General features: G+C 42.2%; 1 protein-coding gene across 5 annotated transcripts in view; it reads right to left on the bottom strand.

Moving 5' to 3' along the window:
* Positions 1–26,979, bottom strand: part of rbm33a (RNA binding motif protein 33a) — a 192,854-nt gene that overhangs the window by 80,347 nt on the left and 85,528 nt on the right. For 3 of the 5 annotated variants that reach the window (XM_069914774.1, XM_069914775.1, XM_069914778.1), the window contains exons 12-15: positions 26,563–26,882; positions 20,236–20,406; positions 19,259–19,327; positions 7,542–7,868 (exon numbers count right to left, since the gene is read on the bottom strand). In XM_069914774.1, the coding sequence (XP_069770875.1) occupies positions 7,542–7,868; positions 19,259–19,327; positions 20,236–20,406; positions 26,563–26,882 (887 nt within the window). The remainder of the gene's footprint in view (positions 1–7,541; positions 7,869–19,258; positions 19,328–20,235; positions 20,407–26,562; positions 26,883–26,979) is intronic. The other 2 variants (XM_069914776.1, XM_069914777.1) reach the window with 1 other exon arrangement.

Consider the following 26,979-nt stretch of genomic DNA (forward strand, 5'->3'; position numbering starts at 1 on the left):
TAGTACGTTATATTTAAGGAATGAATATATGGGCTAGAACAACATCAAGGCCTGAAGGGCCTGTACTGTGCGGTGTTCTCTGGATCTGCTGATCAATGGCCAGGGTTACCCATCCAGTATGGACACTGCAACTGAGTAAGACAAAAGGAAACTTCTTCAGTATTTCCAGCCCATCTGTAACCATGACCTAAACGTCAATATTGGTCTCAGCTCAAAAAAGAACGGGGAGGCCACAACTACAATTCAGAGGTTCAGTGATTGTGGTGGATTGAGAGACAGGATCGCCCTCACTGGACAGCAAGGCACCTGAATGATGATATTTGGTGTCCAAAATAGGAACTTCTCTTATTTTTGATAATTGAGCCCATGGTAAAACCTTAATTTCACTTCAAGTCACACTTTCCAAGAATGTGTCGACAACATTAGGACCAACTGTAGGCCCTGGTGTGTTCACCTTCAAGTCCCAGCAACATCCTAACAAATATCTGCACTCCTTGAATCACATGGATTCTGCAATTTGGTGACTTGGTCCTCCAAATATGAAACTGCTAAAGCAACTTGTAAAAATCCCATTTAATACAAATATTTTTAATATCTTCTAGGAAAAAAATTCTAGGATCCATTGAGAGTGTTCAAAAGTTTAATTTTGGACCAAAATGTATATATTTTGGACAAACCCAAGTAGAATGTATAAACATAGAAAAATCGTTGGATTGCAGGTGATAGGCAGTGGTGTGGTGGAGTTTAACCCCCAAGAGTCTTGCCAGCTGGGCCCATAGAGCAGAGGTAAACCGGGCGCCCCTGTCGCCGCTGATATGCGCCAGCACGCCCAAGAGGGCGATCCACTGGCAGACGAGGGTCCTAGTGCACGTCTCCGCTGAAGCCTCTCTGATCGGAATGGCCTCAGGCCATCTCGTGGCTCGGTCCACTATTGTAAGTAGGTAGTGCACCTCTCTGGATACCAGCAAGGGGCGACGACATCAACGTGCATGTGCTGGAACCTCCGTGCTGGCGAGTCAAAAGGTTGGATTGGGGCCTGCGTGTGCCTGTGGATCTTGGAGGCCTGGCACTTCGTGCAGTTCCTAGACAGTTTCGCCACCTCTTTCTTAAGTCTGTGACACACGAATCGCTCCGCCACCATCCGCACGGTTGTCTTCACCGAGGGATGAGCAAGGTCGTGGACTAGACTGAAAACTTTTGTCCTCCATTGCGATGGGACTACCGGGCGCGGTGGGCCTGTGGAGATGTCGCAGAGCAGTGTGTCCGGGTTGTTGGGCAACTGGATGTCTTTGAGCTCGAGGCCCGAGATGGCGCCCTGGAGGGCTTCCGTCTCCGCGTTGTGCTGCTGGGCCTGGGCTAGCTATGTATAGTCCAGGCCGGGGGCTAGAGTACTAATGGATGGGCGAGAGAGTGCATTCGCTACCACGTTGTCCTTGCCTGCCCTGTGCCGAATGTTGGTAGTGAATTCCGACACGTAAGAGAGTTGGTGCTGTTGTCTAGCTGACCAGGGGTCCTTGGCCATGGCGAGTGCCTGGGTGAGGGGTTGTGGTTCGTGAAGACTGTGAAGGCTCTGCCCTCCAGGAAATAGTGGAAATGGCGGATGGCCTAGTACAGTTCCCGATTGAACACGTTGTACTTAAGCTCCGGTGGGCGCAGCTGCTTGCTGAAAAAGGCCAGCGAGCGCCACTGCCCACCCAACCATTGCCCAGCACTCCCCCAACCGCTGTGGCTGAGAGTGCCGTGTGTGCCTCCAGGCGTGGGTGCACCAGCAGTGTCGCACTGGCGAGGGTTTCCTTCGTCGCCGTAAACACCTTATCTGCCGATCAGGAAAATGTTATTTCCTTCGCAATGATCAGTGTGAAAAGTGGATGAACCGATGGTAAAAGTTCACCATCCCAACGAACTCTTGCAGGCCTTTGAGGGTGGCAGGTTTGGGGAAACATTGGACGGCTGCCACATTTTCTGGCACCAGAGCAGCCCCAGCCGCCAAGATGGTGTGCCCCAGGAACTGCAGCGACTGCTTTCCGAACTGGCATTTGGCCACGTTGACTGTGAGGCCGAACTACGCCAGCCGGGCAAACAGGGTGTGGAGATGGGCCTTGTGCTCTTCGTGATTTCGACTGGCGATCAGGATATCGTCTAAGTAGATGAACACAAAGTCCAAGTCCCTTCCCACTGTGTCCAATGAGGCGCTGGAACATCTGGGCCGCATTCTTTAACCTGAACGGCTTACGGAGGAATTAAAAAAGGCCAAAGTCGGGGTGCACTGGGATCTGATGATATCCCCGTACAAGGTCGACTTTGGAAAAGAGCTGCGCGCCGTGGAGGATGGCCAAAAAATCCTGTAGGAAAGGGACTGGGTACGTGTCGGGAGTTGTGGCGTCGTTTTAGCCATCGCTAGTCTCCACAGGGTCTCCAGCCTCCTGATGATTTGGGGACCATATGGAGTGGCGAGGCCGGCGGACGATCCCCAACTCTTGGAGCCTTGAGAATTCCTCCTTCACCTGCTGTAGTTTTTCAGGGGGCAGCCATCTGGGCTTGGCGTGCAACGGGGGATTTGCGTGGCGATTTGGTGGAAAACTCCATGTCTGGGGAAGGCAGTATTGAAGCGTGGCTCCAGGACGGTGGGGAATTCGTGGAGTATCTCGGTGTACTCATCCCTGGCGGTGGCAATTTCGGGTCTGCAGGCATCCGCGATGTTCAAACGCACAGAGTGGAAGGTGCGGAAGTTGACCAGCCTCTTGCCCTTCATGTCGACCAGCAAGCCATGAGCCCTCAGGAAATCGACCCCCTACAGCATAGTGCCCACCAAGGCCAGCACGAACCTGCAGTGGAATTTTTCTTTGCCGATCTGGATCTGCGCCCTGTGGGTGCCTAAAGTCTTGATGGTGGAACCATTGGCCGCCCGCAGGGTTGGTACAGGTGACCAGATATGAGTCTCTAGCGCTGTAGGGGGTAGGACGCTCAGCTCGGCCCCTGTGTTCACCAGGAAATGCCGATCGGTGGACTTGTCGGTGACATGAAGGAGGATATTCGCTTGGCCAGCCGTCGCAGCCATCAACGGCGGGTGGCCTGGTCGTTTCCCTGGAAGCTACAGGGTTGGCAGCACTTCTTACAGGCTTGGGCTCCCTAGCACTGGTGGTTGAACCAGGTTGGATGGCTCTCTTCTAGCTTGTACTTGGGGCAGCTTGTGGTCGACTGGATCCTGTTCTTGAAACCTGGTTGAGGGCAGCCTCATTCTCCATCTTCGTGTATCAGAGGGCATCTGCTTGGGCTGCGACCTTGCGTGGGTCCACGAAATCCTCGTCTGCCAGGAGCAGCTGAATATCTTCTGGCATTTGCTTGAGGAAAATCTGGCGGAAGAGGAAGCAAGGCTTATGATCCTCCGCCAGGACCAGCATTTCATCCATTAACGCTGATGGGCTGCGGTCCCAAAGCCCATCCAGGTGCAAGAGCCTGGAAGCCCGTTGCTGGGGGGCTGAGACCAAATGTCTTGAGGGCGGCATATTTACCCTCAGCTGGAGGATGATGGATGAGGTCGTCCACCCTGGCTGCTGTGATCTGACCCAACACACTCATGACGTGGTAGAACATTGTGGCGTCCGCTGAGATGTTTCTAAGGTGCAATTGTGCTTCCGTCTACCCAAACCACTTCCGCAGGCGATGGGTCCAGAAGGGGGGCACTTTGACTACCATGGCGTTAACCTCAGCCGAATCCATACTTTTGAGTACAGAAAGGCATCTGGGCTCGTCGGAGTCACCACTGTGGCGCTCTGCACAGTTGAAGAAAGCAGACACCACGTTGAGGGTCGTTAACAACTGTTTATTTTAATTTAGCGCGCACCCCTTTAAGGACAGCACAGGCTCAGTCACCACATGTGTGGTGACATCATAATGGCTGCCTGAGGCATGCGCTGAGAGGGAGGTTTGAATCAGGAAGAACCCCTGACAGCGCCATCTTCCCATGGCTGCCCACCACATGGCATTACACGCGGGGCAGGTTCACCATGAGCGTGCGCCGCCACACTGTTTTCCATTTCTCTTTTCAATTCTATTGACTATTTCTCTCCCTTTCTTTCCCTGGGTGGATGGGAGGGGAAGGACTTGTCCTTTTTTTTGCTTTATCGTTTCTTACTCAAAGTTTCTTTTATGATATTGAAGAATTTCATATTTTCATGATGATTTGAAAATAAAAATAATTTTAAAAAGAAACAAAGGGATAATTGCATATAGTTGTATTTGCATTTTCATATGCAAATACAACTTCCATGGTTTTAATTGGAAAGCTCATTATATCAGAGGCGTTGAAGCTCATGCCTGAAATCATCCATTGATCTTCTCAAGATCACAGAAAATTTCAACAGCAGGCCTGTATGAGCACAATCTACTTCAATAATTTCCAAAAAGAAACACGCGACAAGAGCCAGTCCACTAGTGGCATATGGCCCTCAGGGAAATGCTCAGATGGTCCTATCTTATGCTTTCCAAAACTTTCTAACTACTGCTTCTACAAGTGCAACATCAGAGGTGAAGGAGGCGATGAATTCATTACAGAGTAATAAATCTCCAGGAGGGGATGGATTCCTGCCTGAATTTTATAAAGAATTTAAAGATTAATTCCTATTTTTATGGAAATATTAGATCAGGCTTTCATACTCTCCCAGAATAATTTTGAACAGCAATAATAAGTGATACCTAAAAAAGACAGGGACCCTTTAAAGCTTTTATCTTATTGACCTATTTCATTATTAAATGTGGATTATGATTGTTGTAAAAACTTTTGCAAATAGAATGACTAAATTTCTATCTAAATTAATAAATATGGATCAGACAGGTTTTTTGTAAAAAAAAAACAGCTGTCTTCACAATGTGGCCAGATTATTTAATATAATTTATTTAATGCAAAAAAAAAAGACAGTTGAATGTTGCAGTGGCTCTGGTTGCAGAAAAAGCATTTTATAGACTGGAATGGTACTTTTTTGTTTAAGGTTTTGGAAAAATTTACATTGACCTTTTTAAACTGGATGAGGGCATTATATAATAATCCTTAAGCTAAAGGAGTGACTAATGGTCAAATATCAGTTGGCAAGGTCAAGTAGACAAGCATGTCCCTTACCTCGAGCTTTGTTTATTTAACCTATAGAACCATTTGCAAAAGGAATTCAGAGTGAATTGAAAATTAAGAGATTTAGTGTTGGTCAAGAAGAGCATAAAATTAGTTTATTTACAGATGATGTTTTAATATATTTGACTGAACCTGAGGCTTCTTTACAACAACTATATGTTAAATTGAAGAATATGGAAACATTTTGGGCTATAAAATAAATTGAGATAAAAGTGAAATTATGCCATTAACAGAAGGAGACTATAGTCAATGCCTAAGGGTTAAATGGCCAGGTTAAATGGCCAAAAGATTATATTAAATTATTTATCATTACTTAAAAAAGTTGAGGAAGACTTTTAAAAATGGATCAATTTACCTATAACTTTAGTGGGAAAGGTTAATTATATTAAGGTGAATATATTTCCAAGAATACAATATCTTTTTCAAACATTACCTATTTTAATATTGCAAACTTATTTCAAGGATTGAATAAAAATCCCTTTGAAAAGGTAAAATGTTAAGAGTTTCCATGGAAATGTTAACATGAAAATATGAATTGGGAGGCCTTACAGGTTCCTAATTTTAAAAATTATTATTGAGCGGCACAAATAAAATTTCTTACTTTTTTTTGAAAGAGAAGAAAAACTGCATGGGTTAAAATAGATTTGAATAAAATAGGAGAGAGAAAAGCAGAGGCATTTATATACATATACAAACAGGATGCAAAATTGATAGTTTGTGAAAAAGAAACACCATTGTTGAAGCATTTGATTAATATTTGGAATGAAATAAATGATGAAATTGATGCATATATCCCCCAAAATGTCTTTAATTCAAAATTCTCTTAACTTGTTCAAAAGATCATCTATTTTTAGATATTTGGTTTCATAAGGGGATTATAAATGTTGAAGAATGTTGTGAAAGAGGCCAATTAATGGCATTTGAACAATTGAGAAATAAATATGGAGTAACCCAAAATACTCTTTTTTATTATTTTCAATTGAGAGTATATTTGAGGGACAAGCTAGGACCAACCATGTTGTTTCCTGGTTGTAGTGAAATTCTTATTAGGAGAGGAATTGTTAAGAAGTTTACTTCTATAATATATTCTTTATTACAAATAGGAACTCCTTAATGTGGAGTTCATAAAGCTAGGCAGAGGTGGGGATTAGATTTGAATATTGCAATTGTTGAGCAAAGATAGGCAGATCTTTTCCGGGATTGTATGACTGGCACCATTAATGTAAGGTATAGATTAGTTCACGATATTCTTTTACATCAGTTATATCTTACAACACAAAAATTGAATAGATGGAAATCAGATCAACGTTTGATATGTGGTGAGGATGTAGGAACATTTTTCAATTCAACTTGGTCCTGTCCTAAGGTAAGACTCTCTTGGGTAGATTTAGGGAATCTTTAGGAACACAAAACCCAGATTTATTTTTATTAGGCAATACTGAAGGAACAAGACCTAAACTAAAACTGTCAATATATCAATTGGAATTTGTTAAAGTTGCATTAGCAATGGCAAAGAAATGTATTGCAGTTACTTGGAAATCAGATACACATTTGGGTATGGCAAGATGGAATGCAGAATTCAAAGTTGTATTCCCTTGAAAAAAAATTACATATAATTTAAGAAATAAATATGCTACATTTTTACAAATTTGGCACCCTTATACTCAAAAATTAGTTTTAAATTTATAATGTTGTGCTTCTTGTACCTCGAGACCTGCGATAATCTCCACTGAATTGTATTAAAGAATCTGTTTAAACATATTAGATCGCATCCCCCTGTGCAATCCTGAGTTTCTTTTATTTTATATAATTATATTGTATCTTTTATATATTAACTATTTTGAGGGTGGAAAATATATACCATCATGTATGTAGTTTCCAGTTTGTTTTCTTTTTGCAATTTGTATTATTATATGAACCTTGACTACTACCTGTATGGAGAAAGCTTTAAATAAAATATTCCAAAAAAATAGATTGGTTTAAGATTATACAATTTGAAATAAATACTTAAAAAACTATATTACTATGAGCACTTAATCAAAATATGCTAAAAGTCATAAATTTGAAGTCCTCGTCTGTAAAATTAATAATGAAAATTTGCTTTATTCCATCTTACGCAATTGCAAAATCTCTATAATGAGCCTCCTCTGTAATGAACAAACTCGAAACCTTATCCTTAACAAATAGTATCAGTAATTCTGCCCAAAAATCAAATTAACTGAAGGTATTACATGTTAAACGATGAAACATTAAACTGATTTACCAATGCTGCTTTTTTAATGCCAAGTTCAAAATTTTTAATCTCTAATGTGTGCAGGGTATTTCATTGAACAAATCAGAAATTAGCTGTAACAGCATAAAGTTTTCTCCTAAATTTCAAAATATGCAGTTGCAAAGATAGTTAAGAACTTCTAACCTCTCCCATTGTAGAATCGTGTGATGCTCCCTTCTGCTTCTTGTTTGTTTGCTGCAGGATCTTTTGCGATGCCCACTCTCCCGATACAGTCTGAACAGTAGGTGCACTTTGAGCAGTCTGTTTCATTCGAGTAGGGGTTGTAGTTGAGGCAGTGGATTTTGTCCAGGAAGCAGCTGTAGCCTGAGCAGCAGGGGCTGACATTGGACGGTGATGTTTCACGGTAGTGTTATGAGGAGCAATAGGCAATTCACGAAGGTTGCTGTTCCGTTGAGGAGAAGCCTGGAATTGATTTGGAAGCTTATTCATGTTTTGAATGCCAGGAATATTCTGCAAACAGTGAACACATGAAGGAATTGATATCTTAGATAAAAGTTAATCAACTGAAAGACAATGATTTTACAAATTCCATAATTAAGCAATGCTTTTCAGAACAAATTGTTTAAGAGTTAGTAAAATGTCACAAAGCTCTCAAGTTTGATTCACTTTTGAGCTTAACAGCTAAATTTCAACCAGGACAAAACCCCAACTTGACCAAATTCTATCATCAAGGATAAGGAAGCAGGGGGATTATGTCTTCAATTCCAGAGTAACAAAGCTTGAGATAGGATCTTAAATTCCACCATGATAGAAAAAAAAAAGAAAAAAAAAAGAAAAAAAAAATTCCACCATGATAGCAAAGTAATTATACTTTATGAAATTAAATAATAAAAGAAAATGAGTAATGGAAGCAGGAATATGCCACTCAGCTCACTGCACACACCATGAAAGTGAATAAGATGATCGATCACCTTTTACCTCAGTGGCATTAAACTGTGCGAACATCCCATCTCTAGATTCCCTTAATATTTGGAAAAAAATGATCAATTTCTGTCTTCATGATGCTTAATAACCAATCGTACTCGCAGGCATAACTGACAAGAAATTCTGAAGATTTAGCACTCTCTCCAAGATGAAATTTTTTAGCTCTCTTTCTGAATGGCTAACGCCTTAATTTTAGATGGCAATCCCGGTTCTAGATAGTCCAACTGGGGAAATACCAATTTTCCATATGCACAGTCAACCACTTAAAGATGGAATTAAAATTACCACCAGTTTGACAACAGGATAATCTGGTTCACTTTGGAAGGGAAGCCTCGATCGACCCTCACTTGATCTGACCAATATACAAATCCAGAATCACAGGAATGAGTTAACTTGGGATGTCCTTGCTTGCGATTTCCAACCCCTTGAACAAATTATTTAGAAAACATGTAAGCAGGCAAATGGCTCTAGGTGGGACAAAACAACTTTTGATTGTTAAATTGATTCACCAATTCTAAAAGCTCCTGCCCAGCAGGCAGATAATTAAAATCGACCAGATCTAGTCTAAACCTGAATGAGAACTTGGGGCAAATGTGCGAAGAGAGAGGTGATGGTATAAAATGATTCCAAAGTGTATTTCAACCAGATTTTAACCACAGATAGCTATACCCTTTAGATACAAGGATATAAAATCCATGCTTTAATCTGGATAAGCCAAGTTGCAATTCAACTTAAATATTCATACTCTTTCTGCAAAGATTAGTAGGGAAAAATGTATCAAGTTGTTCTTAAATAATAGCAATATCCATTGTTATTTCTTTAAAGTTGGTCTGAACAAGTGTTGGTATTCAAAGAAAACAACTTAAAATAGTTGCCTTTAGGAGCACGAAAGGCCATGCAGTAGTCATGGAAGTATAATTAGGTACAGGTCAAGGTACCATATCAGGAGTTTTTAAGTTATAAGAGGCATGAAAATTCAACACAAGATGTCCATGGTAACAGGGTAAATGATCCATTGACTGTAGTTGGCATGGCGAACTTATGATTGCCCTCCACCTTTGGAAGAAGGACCACCCCGTGGTACTCATAAAAAATTTTAAAAACAAATGCTAAAACTGTGAGGTGAAGAAGGGCTTCAGGCCCTAAACATCAGTTATATATCTTTACCTGCTATGGACACTGCATTTTTGTGCTTTTAGTATAATCAGAGGGTTTGCAAACTCATGTATTTACAACTTACTTTTAACATAGAAAATTGCAAGAAGTAGAGGCACTTTCACTTACTTTTAATTTTTTTTTTAAATCTCTGCATTGCAGTTTGTTTACATTTCTTTATTTGTTACGTATGTACCTTGTGAAGTTATTTTTGCACCTCTAATAGATGGTAATTCTGCCTTGTACAGAGGAAAAAGAATCCCGGGGTTGTATGAAATATTATGCATGTTCTCTGACAAGAAATCTGAAATCTGAATAAAATGATAGCAAGCAAAGGAATATTTTCTTCCTCTACTAAATGAAAATTAAACAGTAATAACTGCAGATAATGTATTTCATATAAAACGAAAACAGACAACATCTGAGAAATATTTTCAGATTTTAATATATTTCAGCGGGTTACACTGATCTGCAAGTGAACCAGGACACTGAGACGCAGGCTCACACTTGCTGACGTCACAATGGTCCCAGTGAAGGTTGGGGGGGGTGGGGGTGAAAATCATGGGGTTCTTGCTGATAAGCTCTCAGAGAATTCCAGTAAAAATCAATTGGTTGGTTCAGCTCACTCACAGCTTCTGGGTGGTTTTTCTTTTGTTTGTTGCGCAGCAACCAACCACAGTGGACCCCATGATGAACGGCACAAGCACACAGAACGCAGCCTTATTGAAACTACTGACCTTTTTGACCTCACAGCTGCTTGCCTGGTTCAAACAGGTTCAGGCCCAGTTTCAGGTCAGGCAGATCACCGCAGACTCTGCAAGATATGGTCAGTTTGCTTGTCCAGGAGACTGCCAGATGAATCATCGACTTATTACATCAGCTGCCAGCCGCCAACAGGTATGAGGTAATTAAGACGTTCCTTATCCGTACCTTCAGCTTTTCCCTCTGCGAGCAAGCAGCATGGCTACTCCACACGAATGGCCTGTCGTCTCCTTATGAGCAACATGTTGCCGTTAATGGATGGCCACAGGCCCTGCTTATTGTTTGAGCAGATATTTCTTCAACAGATGGCAGAAGACATCCGCCTACTCCTCACAGATGACGACTTCAGCGACCCACTCAGGTTAGCAGTCCCTGCAGATCTCCTACGGCACGCCAATCAATATGGTAAGGCGCCCATTGACCTCGTTGCTGCGGCCCAATGACCCATCTCTCTCCCACTTCACCGAGGCCAGCAGCAAATGCAGCAAATGAAGGTTCAAACTCAGAGCAGTGGCGTTTCTACTATCAGAAATGGGGCTCTGGAGCCCGCCACTGCCGACCACCTTACTCCCATCCAGGAAACGCCAGGGTTGGCTGTCGCTGATGGCTTTGATGGTCGGCCAGCCGCCAAGACAGCCTCCTTTATCTATGGGACCATCATTCAAGGTGGCATTTCCTCGCGGACACATTTTGCCCCCCTCGAACCGAGACACCCATGCCGGGAAGTCAGGACCATCCTTCACCACTGTCAATAGCAGCGTACACACATACAGGGCACAGACTATCCAGCTAAAGTTTGCTCCTGGACTTTCACTTTGGCTGACGTATCTCAGTCCCTACTGGGCGTAGACTTCCTTCGAGCCCACTGCCTCCTGGTGGACCTGAAAGGGTGTCGTCTGGTCAGTTCCAGGACCTTCCAGACCTTAACCCTTCAAGAAGCCAAGTTCCCAGCCCTCCACCTCGACTCAGTAACCTTATCGGGCAAAGTCCTGGCAGGATTCCCGGCCATTATAACACCACAGTTCTCCATTGCAGTCCAAAATCATGGCGTCCAGAACTACATCCCACACAGGAACCACCTGGACAAGCACGCTTCTACCCGAAAGCTGCGGCTCACTAAGGAAGAATTCAGGAAGATGGAGGAGATGGGGATCATTCGGCATTCAGTCAGGCCATGGGCCTCTCCTCTACATAGAGTTCAGAAGTCTTCTGGGGGATGGAGACCATGACAGCCAACCAGTACCTGGTTCCCCACATCTAGGACCTCATGGCCACTTTACACAGAGCGAGGTTCTTCTCAAAAGTCGACCTGGTCCAGGGGTACAACCAGATCCTCATGCACCCCAACAAAGTCCCCATAACAGCCCTCATCGCTCCATTTAACCTTTGAGTTCTTCCACATGCTATTCAGCCTCAAAAATGCAGTGCAGACTTTCCAGAGACTCGTGGACTCAGTGTGGCACTGCCTGGATTTCATTTTTATCTACTGAAACAACATCCTCATCGCCAGTCATTCGCGACAGGAGCACTTAACACACCTGCATCTGCTCTGCCAGAGACTGAGCGTCTATGGCCTAACCATCAACCTAGCAAAATGTCAGTTCAACCTGATGGCCATCTATTTCTTTCAGCACAGCATTGATCGACACGGGGTAGTCCTTCTTCCAAAGGTGGAGGGCAATCATAAGTTCGCCATGCCAACTACAGTCAAAAGTTTGCAGAAGTTTGTTGGGATGGTCAACTTCTACCATTGATTCCTGCCATCAGCTGACAGGAAAATCTTTTCAAGCTGGTATCCGATCACACCTAAGAACTCACCTGGGACATAGAGTCTACGGCAGCTTTCAATCAGGATAAAGACGCTCTGGCCAACATCATCCTTCTATTGCATCCGCATGTTCACGTGCCCACCGTTCTCATAGTCGACGCATCCAACATGACAGTTGGCAGTGTTCTGGAGCAGCCAATTGATGAACATTGGAGACCAATCACTTTCCTCAGCGAACACCTACGGCCCCTCGAGCAGACGTATAGTGCGCTCAACAAGGAGCTGCTAGCCCTCTACCTTGCCATACCCGACTTCTGCTATTTCCTTGAAGAATGGGATTTAACAGACTTCACCAATCACAAATCCCTCATTTTTGTCTTCGCCAAGGTGTCGGGCTCGTGGTCGGCAAGGCAACAGCGTCACCTGTCTTGTATCTCAGAGTAAACGAAGGCAATCAAGCATATTTCTGGCAAGAACAACCTCGTGGCTGACACACTGTCCCATACATCCATCCTATCTGTGCACTCCCTGTCTCCCAAAATCAACTATACAGCGCTCGCAGCAGTCCAGTGGCAGGATGGTGAGATACCAGCCTACCGCACTGCAGTCTCAGGGCTACAGCCTGCATTTCAGGCCATCTGAAGACACACTTCTCTGAGATGTATCCACCAACCAACCTAGGCCCATCGTTACTGTCGTGTGGAGGCATCTCATCTTCAACGCACTACATGGGTTGGTCCACCCATCCATCCAGTCGACAAGTCAACTGGTCATAGAGTCACGTGGCACAGCCTGCGTAAACAGGTTAGCCACTGGGCCTGCACTGTCGGACATCCAAGGTGCAGAGGCATGTGAAGGCCCCTATTCAGTCTTTCCCGCCGACATACAGACTATTTGACCACATCCACGTGGACATCGTCGGGCTGCTGCCGGTTTTCAGAGGTGCCATGTACCTGTTCGCGAGGGTGGACAGGTTCACTACATGGCCGGAAGCTGTCCCGCTCTCGAACAATTCAACGACATCCTGTGCCAGGGCCCTCATCGCCAACTGGATTGCCTGTTTCGGCCTTCCAATAACACGTCGAGCAGGGGCCACAGTTCGCGTCTGGCCTAATGGGCAGCACTGGAACAGCTCCTAGAGACCCAGTTACACCACACCAGCCTACCACTCACAAATTTTAATATATTCTAGCAGGCTGCACTGATTCGCAAACGAACCTGGTCACAGAGGTGCAGGCTCGCACTTGTTGACGTTGCAATGGTCCCGGTGGGGAGAGGCACAAAGGATCATGGGGGTTGAGCTGATAAGCTCTCGGAGAGTTGCAGTAAAATCATTTGGTTGGTTCAGCTCACTCACAGCTTCGGTGTGGTTTTTCTTTCATTCATTGCACAGCTCACCAACCACAATAAATTTTTAAGTCACAATAATGTGCTATCCTGGCTTAGAAATGTATCATTAAATTATAACCTTCACTAGTGAGCACTGTGGGACGACTTTCACAGACTGCAGCAAAGATAGTTATTATCACCACCTTCTCAAGGATTAGAATCCTGGCTTTGCACAAGACAATTACATGCTGGGGACAAACTACATTAGATATGACAGATGACTAAAAGCTTTGTTAAAAGCTGAGTTAAGGCCCACATTAAAAATGTTTTTAATTTGCATACAAGGGTGCTGAAATCAATTCAGAACATACCATAAACTATTGCTCTTCACCAATGTTTCTTATAAAATAAATATTTAAAGAAAAGTTTTGTGTTTGATTCTAATTTCCAGTATTTCAATCACAATGTGAAATAACATTATGGTTGTTCGGAATTCTTGGCCCACTCCACAGAACAGCATTGTTAGTGCAATTGCAGCGTAGTTAGAGCCATTACAGGGATCCAGGGTTTGAATCCCACGCTGTCTCTAAGGAGATGGTACGTTCTCCATGTGCCTGCGTGGGTTTTTCCTGGGGGCTCCAGTTTCCTACCAGCATCCCAAAAGTACTGGGGGATTGTAGGTTAATTGAGTGACACGGGCTCGTGGGCTGAAATCCCATCCACAAGGCTATTCAAGGGCACTAGCTGCTAGTAGAAGTAACACAATCAGTAAAATGCAGTCCTTGGAACTGAAGGAACTGAGTAAGTTTTGTTAATTGAAGGATCTGTTACTTTATTTCCCCAAATGAATGCGATTAACTTTAAATTCAGTACTCATCTTGCTTACAATTTCTTCATGGAAGGTATATCTGAACACTATCAAAAATTTGGTAATAGCCTCAATATTGCATACCCATTGGTTAAAAAATGTTTAGACAATCTGTTCCCGAAAAGGAATATTTACCCCATTGAATCAAATACCAAGTACAAATATTTAACCAAAAATACTGTCTTCGCAGAAGGGAGAAAATCAGAGCAGCTTAAAAAATAACAAGAAAATAAAAGTTTAAAAGAATGTAAATAGGCAAGAAACATTTCAAGGGACAAATAAGTAAAAAAAAAAGAAAATGTCACTGTGTACATATTAATAATGAATATCTGTAGATATTGTTACTGACGTGGTTCACGGTGAAGCGTTAAATAAAAAAAATATTTTAAATAAGGACAAATAGGTTGTGCGCACTTTTACGCATTTCAACTTTATTCAGCATCAATCTAATTATTGGTGTGCAAGAAGCAAACTTCCAACGTTCATTCCACCCCACCCACCCTCATTTTGTCAAGCTGATGTACTTGAGAATATAAACCTCTAGATTCAAGGATAGTTTCTTGCCTGCTGCTATTGACAAAAGATGATGCTCTTGCACTCTATTATAGGATAACTATACTTTTTTCAATCCCTGCACTGTTTTCCTACTTTCTCCATACCGTGCACCATTTATGACTATTGTCACACTGCCCTGTGCCCTTAATTTATCCATTTGATTGCTATGAGTACAAATGCCCAGATAGAATACAAAACAAAGCTACTTATTATAATTCAGTACACATGACAAATAAACTATACAACTTGTACTTTATCACTTTTCAGTAGCTGAAACAAATATACACAGTGAGTAGAGCTGTTCAGTGATTCACAAATTAAGTGATTCATCACAGAATTACAAAAAGGAACCATGTTAAAAGATTGAATCACATTGTTAAACAATAACAAAATAATTATAAAGTTTTTTTTAGTCCAACTGAAAATCCTTTACCTGAAAGACATTTTAAAATGCTCATTTTGCTCAAATCCCTTTGTTGGCTAGTCACTCTCTACTCCCTCCAGTCATGCAGTCCTCAGATCTCTTGAGTTCCTTCACCCACCACTATCAAGTGGCTTGGTTACACTCACTTCAACTTGTCCACTAAAATATTAATTTGGCCATGAAAGTGCTTTTGGACAGAAGGGTGAAGAGCTCTTCAAGGAGTAAAGAGGCTAGGTCGGTTTAACAACTCCTGCTCCAATCTTGGGTGTTCAAGATGGAGTCAATTTCAGGGTGATGCAAAGAGCTAAGGATGGGGGAAGCAGACCCAAGGAAAAGCAAGCAAGTGGAAGGTATTCCCTAACTTCCAACTTCGGCAAAGTCACTGGTTCTTGGGTTTGTTCATTTAATCAAGTTACACAATAGTAAATTATGTATTAACCTTATAATATTAATCACACACAAAAAGTTCAAAAAAAGGAATTGAAAATTGGAATTAAAAAATGCTCCACTCATTGCATGCACCAATCTGAGAAAATTGCCATAGGGCAAAGGATCAAAGGATGATTATTCGCAGGACCACATGAAGACATGCTACACTCTCTCCCTTTTCCCATTCTTTGTGAAGCTAGCTCCATATCTGTTTTCATCTCTCTAACTCACGACCCACAGCAAATTTTTCATTTTTTTGTGACAGGGAGGAGGGTCTCAGCCTTGTACCCAAAGTTAACCCAGAGTGCACACAGCCTTGAGAGTTTGGATCATACACCTACTGCGTCTCAGTGTTATTTTGCAAGGATGTCAGTCATTGGATGTCAACCGTTCCACCACTTCACAGTTTCTGTCTAAATCTAGGATGTAGCTTAAATGTTGAAGACTAGTTTCCAGAGATCCATGCTTGACAGCATCACCTGGAACCCACTGAATGAGAACGGTCAGAGTATGGTTTGAGAACACCGCTACAGGTCATAAAATGGATAATATTAATGTATACTTTGAAGGCAGCGCACACAACAGGTTGAATGCTTCTTATTAATTCTAATTTTTATACTTCCTTTTGACATTAACATAGGAACATAGGAAGTAGGAACAGGAGAGTTAATGTGCAATTATTGCAAATGGATAGTTGATGGCCAGTGTGGACATGGTAGGCTGATGGGCCTGGTTTTGTGCTGCATCCATGGCACTATGTCCAAAGCATGAAATTAACACGAGAGTTCTCACCAGTGATTCTCACTGGAGTTTAGATCCCTCCTGATGCCAATTAGAAATAGGCAATTGTGGAGCTGCATGATGTGATCAGTAAACAAGAGACAACCCAACCCGACGCACTACAAATCTCAGTCGGGGACTTTAACCAGGCTCGCATCAAGAAAACTCTGCCCAATGACCACCAGCGTGTAATCTTTTGTACCAGAGGTCGTAGTACACCCGATCACTGATACACCAAGTTAATGAAAGCCTACCGTTCTTAATTGAAACCGCATTTTGGAACATCGGATCACCTGGCAGTGTTCCTTCTGCTTTAAACACGGGTCTTTCACACATTAATTTAGTGGGATATTGTGTAAAAGGGCCATAAGTTTGCTGATGACACTAAATTGAGTGTAGAAACGCAAATTATGCAGAGGATACAGAGATGCCGCTGGGAGATATAGATAGGTTAAGTGAGTGGGCAAGGGTCTGGTAGATACAGTACAATGTTGGTGAATGTGAGGTTATCCACTTTGGAAAGAAACATAGAAGATCAGATTATTATTTAAATGGCAAGCGATTGCAGCATGCTGCCACGCAGAAGCACTCAGGAGTGCTTGTGCATGAATCACAAAAGTTTGGCTTGCAGGTACAACAGGTAATCAAGAAATCAAATGGAATGTTGGCCTTCATTCTGAGCGGGATTGCATTTAGGAGGAGGGAAGTTATGCTGCAACTGTACAAGGTACTGGTGAGGCCACATCTGGAGTACTGTGTACAATTCTGGTCACCTTACTTAAGGAAAGATGTATTGGCTTTGCAGGTGGTGCAAAGGGGTTCACCAAGTTGACTCCAGAGATGAGGGGGTTGGTCTCTGAGGAGAGATTGAATCATCTGGGACTGTACTCACTGGAATTTAGAATGAGAGGGGATCTTGTATAAAATTATGAAAGGCATAGATAAGATAGAGGTAGGTAAGTTATTTCCATTGGTGGGGGAATGACCAGAACTAAGGAACATAGCCTCAAAATTCAGCGTAATAGATTTAGGAGAGATGAGGAGGAACTGCTTTCCCTAGAGAGTGGTGAATTTGTAGATTTGTTGCCCATTGAAGCAGTGGAGGCTATCATAGTATCAGGTCTACCGTGGATGCCATCTCACTGCCTCTACACAAAGCCCTGGAACAACTGGTCTGCAAAGATGCAAACTACAGTTTGGCAGTTAACACCATCATCCCCTCAAAACTGATGAGCAAACTCCAAGACCTGGGGATTAATACTCCACTGTGTAAATGGATCATGGATTTCCTCACCTCCAGTCATCAGTGAAGATTAGTAAGAACTTCTCCTCCACAATCTCCATCAGTACCAGAACACCACAGGGCTGTGTTCTTAGCCCCCTGCTCTACTCACTCTACACCTATGACTGTGTGGCTCGGTACGACAATAACACCATCTACAAATTTGCCGATGATACCACGGTCGTGAGTTGCATGAAGTAAGGGATGAGTCAGCATAAAGGATAGAGATTGAAAACTTGGCTGAATGGTGCACCAACAACAACCTTGCATTCAATGTCATCAAAACTAAGGGGCTGATTGCTGACTTCAGGAAAGGAAAGCCAGAGGTATACAATCCAGTGATTATTGGGGGATCAGAGGTGGAGAGGATGAGAAAATTTAAGTTCTTTGGAGTCACTATGTTGGAGGATCTTTCCTGGCATCATGAAGAAAGTGAGTCGGCGCCTCAGGAGTTTACGGAGGTTTGGTACGTCACCAGAAACCCTGGCAAATTTCTACAGAGGTGTGGTAGAAAGTGTGGTGACCGGCTGTATAGGGACATCAATACCCTGAGCATAAATCCCTCCAAAGGGTAGTGGACACAGCCCAGGTCATCATAGGCAAAACCCTCCCCACTATCAAGAACACATACAGGGAACGCTGCTGTTGGAGAGCAGCAGCAATCATCGAGGATCAACACCACCCAGCAAACACACTGTTCTCGCCACTGTCATCGAGAAAGAGGTAGAGGTTCCACAAGACTCGCAGCAGCAGGTTCAGGAACAGCTGCTATCCCTCCACCATCAGCAAACAGGAAACTCATTTAAGTACTCTTACGAATGAACTTCAGTGATTTTTTTAAATTATTCTCTCAATTTGTTTACATTTGTTATCTGTTTATAGTTTTTAATTTCTATACATGTATATGACGTGTACAGTTTTTAATGCACTACGAATAAGTGGTAATTCTGCCTCCCCCTCCCACAGAAAAAAGAACTCAGGGATAGATGTGATGTCATGACAATGACTCTGACAATAAATCTGAAATCTGAGAAAATTAATGCATAAATTTGCTGTTGCATCAACAATGCTGGAATGACCACCGTGAGAATGAATGCCATTCCCAAATCCCTTTCATTCCAATTTTTTTGAACCAATGTCACCAGAATAGTTAAACAAGAACTTTCTCCAATGGGAATTGCAAACATGCTGACTTCAGCAAAATTGAAAGCTAGCCAAATATAGTCACAAAACAAATTCAATAGTTATTGGCTAGCATTTAGCTGTCAAATAAATCAAGTGTTAAATAGCAGCAGAGAAAACAATTAAAACAGAAATTTGGATTGAATGGCTTACTGAACAGGCAGTGGATGGAGTTTTTAAATTAAAAAAAAACATGCAAGCTATTGATGCTGTGCTTAGTTGAAAAAATTAGTTTTAAGAGCATTACCAGTGGGAACATGTTTATAAATAGAGGTACAATGTATTCTAAGTTAGAGTTTAGCTAGATTACTTAGTGATTAGTCATGATCACTTTGGAAGCATTTTAAAATGTTTTTGTGAATGTGTACTTGCACTTGATTACCTTTTCCAATAAGGACAAGTTTCCAAAATTATTCATGGGGCTGGTGAAGCTGATCCAGGTCGAGGAAAACTGTTCACAATGAAAAAAGCTTAAAAAATTATGGGGAGGATAGAATTCAGGCAGGAATATTTCATACAATGAAAGCAGAGATAAGAAAGAAAGGAACACTTTTAAAGTGAAAATTATAAATGAATTAAAAATTAAAGGAAATCTGGATATAATGTAAAAGAGAAAATGGAGTCGGGAATAACTAAAAAGGCGCATGTTGATTGGATCAAAAGACCTTTATTATTCTTAAAATTTTATACGCTCCAATACACATGCATTGATTTTTTTTTAATTCTCAAGTCCTTTACTGCATGTCAATTTTACAATTCTTCACATTTTCCTCAATCTTAGATGCCTTGAAGCTATAGGCCATGAAGCTCGATGACTGACAAATTATCAGAAACTGTTTGTCTTCTGCAACTCGTGGCTAACTACAGAACAAGGACTTCAATTGATAGTCGACAGACTGCTCAGAAAGCCACTGCTTACAAGCTAATAACCTTGCAGTCTATGTCTGAATGCACGACACCGGAGAATCACTTCCAATAAAAGACTTCTGTGTGAAACAAAAATAAAAGCAGAATATCAAGACGCCTCCACTAATGTCACTTCCTTACTCTTAGACAAGCAAATCAAAATTGAAGTAAATCTGATAAATTTTTGATCAAACATTTACCATTATCAAGAGCAGGATTTTTTCCTCCATTTTATGTTGAAAAGAGTGTCATCAGTTGTCAATAGTTCAATCAAAACACACAATTTCTCTAAATTAAACACGACATGCCAAGAGGAACACCTGAGAGTAAATATTTGTGGTAGAATTTTGCTTCCAGGAAAACAGAACTGTAAATTTTTAAGATCAGCAGAAAAAATTAGATTCCTCACTTTATAATTAAAGAAACCTTTCTTAAATGAGAAAAGGTACTTACATGTCGAAGCTTCATTAGATTCTGTCTTTGTGGCCGTTGAAGTCGCTTGTCATTTACAGACGTTGGAAGAATCTGTAAGTGTGGTCTAAACTGGTGTGGAGCATTGGGAATGATCGGTTGAGGAGAACAACTGTTCTGGTGTGGCGGCAATGGCTGCAGCTGCATGGGAGGCTGAAAAATTGAAGTTAAATACTAATATCATTGTCTTTTATTTTACAGTATAGAAAAATGTAGTCATAGAGAGTTGTAACTTGAAAATAGGACCCTAAGCCAACTGAATTTGGGGCATGGATCAAGCAAAATTTTAGAACCCTTTATAATTATCTCCTCAATAAGTATGCCATTTTGGATATTGTTGGGAAGGATGACCAACCAGAGTCCCTGTGGCTCAGAAGAAAAGGAGGGATAAAAGAAGAGAAGTAGGAATGTGGACCCTCGATGATTTATTGGTTCCTAGGTGCCAGAGTCAGGGACGTCTTGGATTAGGTTCTTGGCATCCTGAAAAGGGAGGGTGAGCAGCCAGAGTGTTCGGAAGAGAGAATACAGGGAGCTAGGTAGGAAGCTGAAAGACAGGACCTCAAGGGTAGTAATTGAGGATAATAGGATGATATGGTAGATGAATGCTCATCTGTATAATTGCTGGAGGGCTTCAGGTTTCTGGACAATTGGGATGTCTTCTGGAGAAGGTACGATCTGTACAAATAGGACAGGTTACACTTGAACCTGGCAGAGAGATTTACTAGAGCTATTAGGGAGGGTTTAAACTAGCTTGGCAGGGGATGGGAACCAGTATAATAGAGCAAATAGTGGAAAGGTTGATACAATGTGTGGTGATACTGTGAAGGAAGACAGGCAGTAAAGGGAGCATAAATGTAGTCAGTGAATGTGTATTTCAATGCAAGAAGTATTAGGAATAAAGGAGATAAACTGAGAGCATGGATCAGTATGCGGAATTACGATGTTGTGGCTGTAACAGAGATTTAGCTGACACGGGATTGGCAGGTACCAGGCTTTAGATGTTTCAAGTAATAGGATGGGAAGTAGATGAGTGAGAGTAGGGAAGCATTACTAATCAGGGATGGTATCACAGCTGCAGAAAGGAAGGAGGTTGTGGAGGGATCGTTTAGTGAATCAATATGGGTGGACGTTGTGGAGGGATCGTTTAGTCAGTGTGGGTGGAAGTCAGAAACAGGAAAGGGGTAGTCTATAGGCTGCCAAATAGGCCTCGAGATACTAAGGAGCAGATAAGTAGGCAGATTTTGGATGTGTCAATAAAAATTGGGTGGTTGTTATGGGAAACTTCCCCAATATTGACTGGCAAGAGGGATAGATGGGGCAAAATTTGCCAGATGTGGCCAGGAAGGATTCCTGACACAGTATGTGGACAAGCTGATGAAAAGAGAAATCTTACTGGATCTACTTCTGGGTAATGAACCAGTTAAGTGCCAGACTTCTTGGTGGGAGAGGATTTCGGAGACAGTGACCACTTCGGTGACAGGGACCACAACTCTGGCTTTTAGTATAGTTGTGGACAAGTATAGGAGTAGATAAAGTGTTTAAATGGAGAAGGGCCAATTAAAATGGGATTAGGCAGAAACTGGGGAGAATAAATTGGGAACAGATGATCTCAGGAAAAAGCAAAGAAGTGACGTGGAGGATATTTAGGGAACACTTGCGTGGGGTTCTGGATAGGTCTGTCCCACTGAGAGTGAAAAGATGACAGAATAAGGGAATTGAGCTTGACAAAAGATTTGAGACAGCATACATCGGGTTTAGGAAAGGATCATGAAAATCATTTGGTACTCAGAAAGGAAGCTAAAGGACTAAGGAGAACTCGAAGGGGGCACAAAAAGGCCTTGGCAAACAGGATTAAGGAAACCCTCAAGGCATTCTATGCATATATGAAGAACAGAAGAATGTCCAGTGTGAAGGTAGGGCTGCTTAAGGATAAAAGAAGAAATGTGCCTGGAAGCAGAGGAAGTAGGGTAGGTCCTAAACGATACTTTGCTTCAGTGTTCACCAGAGAGAAGGTCTTTTTGGTCAATGTGAGTTAAGTATAGAACAGGCTTATGTGCTGGAGCATATTGAGGTCAAGAAAGACAAGTTTTGGATCTTCTTAGAAACATTCGGGTTTACAAGTCCTCAGGACTGGTGAAGACATTCACAAGGTTATTACAGGAAGAGAGGAAAGAGATTGCTTAGGTATTGGCAATGATCTTTGCACCATCTCTGACCACAGGGGAGGTAGTAGAGGTTTGGAGAATGGCAAATATTTAAAAATGTTAATAGGGATACTTTGGAATTGGTAAACCACCAAATCTTGCACCAGTGGTTGGCAAATCATTGGTGTGGATTCTTAGAGACCAAATTTACAAGCATTTAGAGAAGCATCATCTTCTCTAGAATAGAAAGAACGACTTTGTGGGTGGGGACAGGTCATGCTCACAAGCATAATTGAGTTTTTATTTTTAGAAAGTAACAAAAGAAATTGATGAAGGCAGGGTGTTAGATGTGGTGTATATGGATCGTGTTATATGGCGAGCTCTCCACTGGCCACCGTGACAGAGGTGCACCGAAGAAGAGGTACAAGGACTGCCTAAAGAAATCTCTTGGTGCCTGCCACATTGACCACTGCCAGTGGGCTGATATCGCTTCAAACCGTGCATCTTGGCGCCTCACAGTTCGGCGGGCAGCAACCTCCTTTGAAGAAGACCGCGGAGCCCACCTCACTGACAAAAGACAAAGGAGGAAAAACCCAACACCCAACCCCAACCAACCAATTTTCCCCTGCAACCGTGTCTGCCTGTCCCGCATCGGACTTGTCAGCCACAAACGAGCCTGCAGCTGACGTGGACATTTACCCTCTCCATAAATCTTCGTCCGCGAAGCCAAGCCAAAGATATGGATTTTAGTAAGGCTTCTGACAAAGTCCCCCCCATGGCAGACTTATTCGGGAACTCATGAGGCATGGAATCCATGGATTCTTTGCTGTGTGGATTCAGAATTGGCTTGCATGTGTAAAGCAGAGGGTAATAGCAAATGGAACATATTCTCCCTGGACGTCAGTGGAGTTTCACGGAAATCTGGTCTGGGACCCCTGCTCTTTGTTATTTTTATAAATGACCAGGATGAAGAAGTGGAATGATGGGTCAGTAAGTTTGCAATGACATAAAGACTGGAGCTGTTGTGGATAGTGTAGAAGGTTGCCTTAGGTTACAACAGGATATGGACAGGATGCATATCCACTTGCATCCAAATAGGTAAATCTTTACAAACATAAAAAAGTTTACACCGTGCAGACAATTTCTGGTGAAAATACTATGAAAAGTAAATGTGAAAAGTATACTATAAGCCGATATGCAAAAAACTAAGTTTAAAATAATTAAATATATACTTGTTGATTATAAAAGTTCCTGTGCAAAACAGTTCTGTCCTTGTTTAATTTTTCTGCTTGATTTCAGAGGTCTATTAAAGATCACCTAATTTAAAGTGATGCTTCTGGATTTTACACAGATCTCCAGTTAACCATATTGTATGTGCCGCTTAACATCCGTTCGGGCAGCGCCGAACTCCATACACAGCCGTCATCCACGGTCCCATAAGGTTACAATAGAGTTCTGAAATCCCGAGCGGAGAATGGTAAGTGGCAGATGTAACTGGACGTACGCAACAACTTCCCACATGCGTCATGTGTATCTCATGTCTTTTGTATACAAAGGTTTACATATGTAGGTACTGAACTGTACTTTCTATCTATCATGGGTCCCAAATGCAGCAAAACCAGTGCTAGTGAGAGCAGCAGCAAGAGGCAAAGGAGAAGTATCGATTTGGAAGTGAAACAAAGGGTTATTAAACAACAAAGGTGGAAAAACTGTGAATGCTATTGGTCACACACTTGACAATCTCAACAATCTTCAAAAACAAAGAAAAAAATTCTCCACGCTGTTAAAGGGTTGGCTCCACTGAAAACTACACGGCTAATGAAAATGTGAGAGGAACCGACGTCAGATATGGAGAAATTGCTCATGACGTGGACTGAGGACCAAACACAAAAGCGAGTCCCTCTCAGCAAATTGACGGTCACTACTAAGGCAAAGAGCTTGTTCCAGATGCTTAAGGAAAAAGCAGGACCAGACTACGATGTTGAGTTCAGTGCCAGCTCTGGGTGGTTCAGGCGCTTCAAATGTTTTTTGCTGCATAATGTGAAAGTGAGTGGTGAGTCTGCGAGGGCTGCTGCAAAGACAGCAAGAAGAATTTGTTGTAACTTAAATAAACTAATTGTAGAGGGAAGTTATATTCCCCAGCAAATTTTTAATATGGACGAAACCTCCTTATTCTGGAAACGAATGCCTGAAAGGACCTTGAAGCCAATTCCACTGGAAGAGTTTCCGGTCGAATAACCTTCATCGGTGAACCGTCACTCTGTCATGCCTGAAGGACCTGACCTGGCTGAGGATCTTCTTGGGGAGGCGTTGGCTTCTTCAGGAGGATGCCCGGTGCTGTTTGCCGAATTTGCTTTTTCTTCAGAAACACTGCATGAGCATTCCTCTCTATCAGCGAAAAGTGTTCATTGCTTGGGTCCATCTCTCCAGCACTCTTCTGCAAACTGTTAGTCTTCAAAGAATTTGGCTAATGCCTCAGTAGTGAATCTCTTCTGCACCTGTTCTTCTGTGTTGTTAGGATACAATGTTGCTGGCTACAAGTTAAAGCCATTTCTTGTTTGTAATAATGAAAACACCAGGACTTCAAAGAACATTAACAATCACACCTAACTTGTCTATTACAGAGGCAATAAAAAGTCCTGAATGACACAAATGCTGTTTCAGGATGCCTATATCGATTCCTATGCAAGTGAAATAGAGAAGTACGGTTTGGAAGAAGGCCTACCTTTCAAGATTTTGCTAATTATAGACAATGTTCCAGGACATGCCCCTTTCACTGATGACCTCCATCCCCACATCAAAGTGGTGTTCCTCTCTCCGAACACCACCTCTTTAATCCAGCCAATCGGCCAAGGACTATGACCTTTGCTCAGACTGTTGCTGCAACACTGGTAAGACACTGATTAAGTTCTGGAAGGAGTACAACATTTTCCACTGCATAAAGAGCCTTGCTTGAGCCTGGGATGATGTGACCAAAAAGTGCATTAATGACATATAGAAAAAAATATTGAAACTGTTTGTGCATGACTTTTCAAGGGGTTTGAAAAAGATGATGTGGTTGCAAGGATTAACAAAGCTGTTGTCCACACAGTAAACATCAACCTAAACCTGCACATAATAGATGATGTGGACACTGAAGAACTCCTAGGGGTGGTTCCTAAGGAACTAACAAATGAAGAGTTGCTGGAGCTAGAGCGAGAGCGAATAGCTGAAGTGGCAAGGGAAAAGAAAACTGCAGGAGAAGAACAGGTGCAGAAGAGATTCACTACTGAGGTATTAGCCAAATTCTTTGAAGACTTTAACAGTTTGCAGAAGAGTGCGGGAGAGATGGACCCAAACAATGAACACTTTTCGCTGATAGAGAGGAATCCTCATGCAGTGTTTCTGGCAAACTGCACTGGGCATCCTCCTGAAGAAGCCAAAGCCTCCCCAAGAAGATCCTCAGCCAGGTCAGGTCCTTCAGGCATGACAGAGTGACGGTTCACCGATGGAGGTTATTCGACCGGAAACTCTTCCAGTGGAACACGACGTGAATTATCCTGATCCTCTTTCTTAAATTGTGTGTGAAAAAGGCTCAGAAAGTGTTTACATAAAATTTTAAGTGGGAAAAAAAAATTAAAGAGTTTAATTTAGGGTAAGTTCAGTATCCCACATCGCTTTGCTAAGTGTAAACAGTAAATATGGTGCTCACACAACTTTCTCATCGCATAACGCCCAATTTCACAGAACATATCATGGACATTAAACAGCGCATATCTGTATTTCAAAAGGCACATATATGTGTTCATGCACTTTCCATCTTAAAAATCTATTTACCATATAGGCAGCAGGGGGCGCCCCTCTCTTCAATAATGCAGTCCAAATATTTCCCTCAGCAAATCATGATCCAGCATGCACACAAATTGTGATATTGTGACTTGGACATCAACTCAGATTGCTCCAAACTTTGATACACAGTGCCAATCATTAAAAACCCAAAATTGATAGATGCATGGAAAAAATAATTGTACTGCTAACAAGACGATCATTGTCCACAAAAAATTAAGTATCCAGAATAATCTACATTTAATTTAATGGTTATTATGTTGTTAACCTTAAATGCCAAAAGCAAGGTTATACTCTCGATGTTTCCTTTCAGTTATTTGCTGCGTTTAATTCTCCATACCTGTAAATTTTGCTGAATGTGGGGAGATGGTGGAAATGGCTGCCCAGGAGCTTGTGGAAATTGTTGTCTTGGAGGAATGAATGGTCTTGGAGTTAACGGGCCAGGCTGGTTAAATGGAGGCATCGCCATGTGACTCTGGGGCTGAAGGCTGGCTCTCAATGAAGCTTCCCTCTGAAACATATGATGTTGACCTTGCTGGTTGAAACCTGGGCCTGGATGGGTGTACACCATGGGAGGTTGCAAGGACATTGCGTGATTGTTCATAAGTGGTGGAGGAGGACTCCGCTGTTCAAACATATGTTGCCCTTGGAATCTTGGTTCTGTGGGTCCAAACATTTATTAATCTTGTGCAGAATATCATTCCTTTCAATTAACAATTACATTGTAAGACCTGCACTTATTACAGCATGAGCATTC

Source organism: Narcine bancroftii, chromosome 1, assembly GCF_036971445.1.
Source record: "Narcine bancroftii isolate sNarBan1 chromosome 1, sNarBan1.hap1, whole genome shotgun sequence".
Lineage (NCBI taxonomy): Eukaryota > Metazoa > Chordata > Chondrichthyes > Torpediniformes > Narcinidae > Narcine > Narcine bancroftii.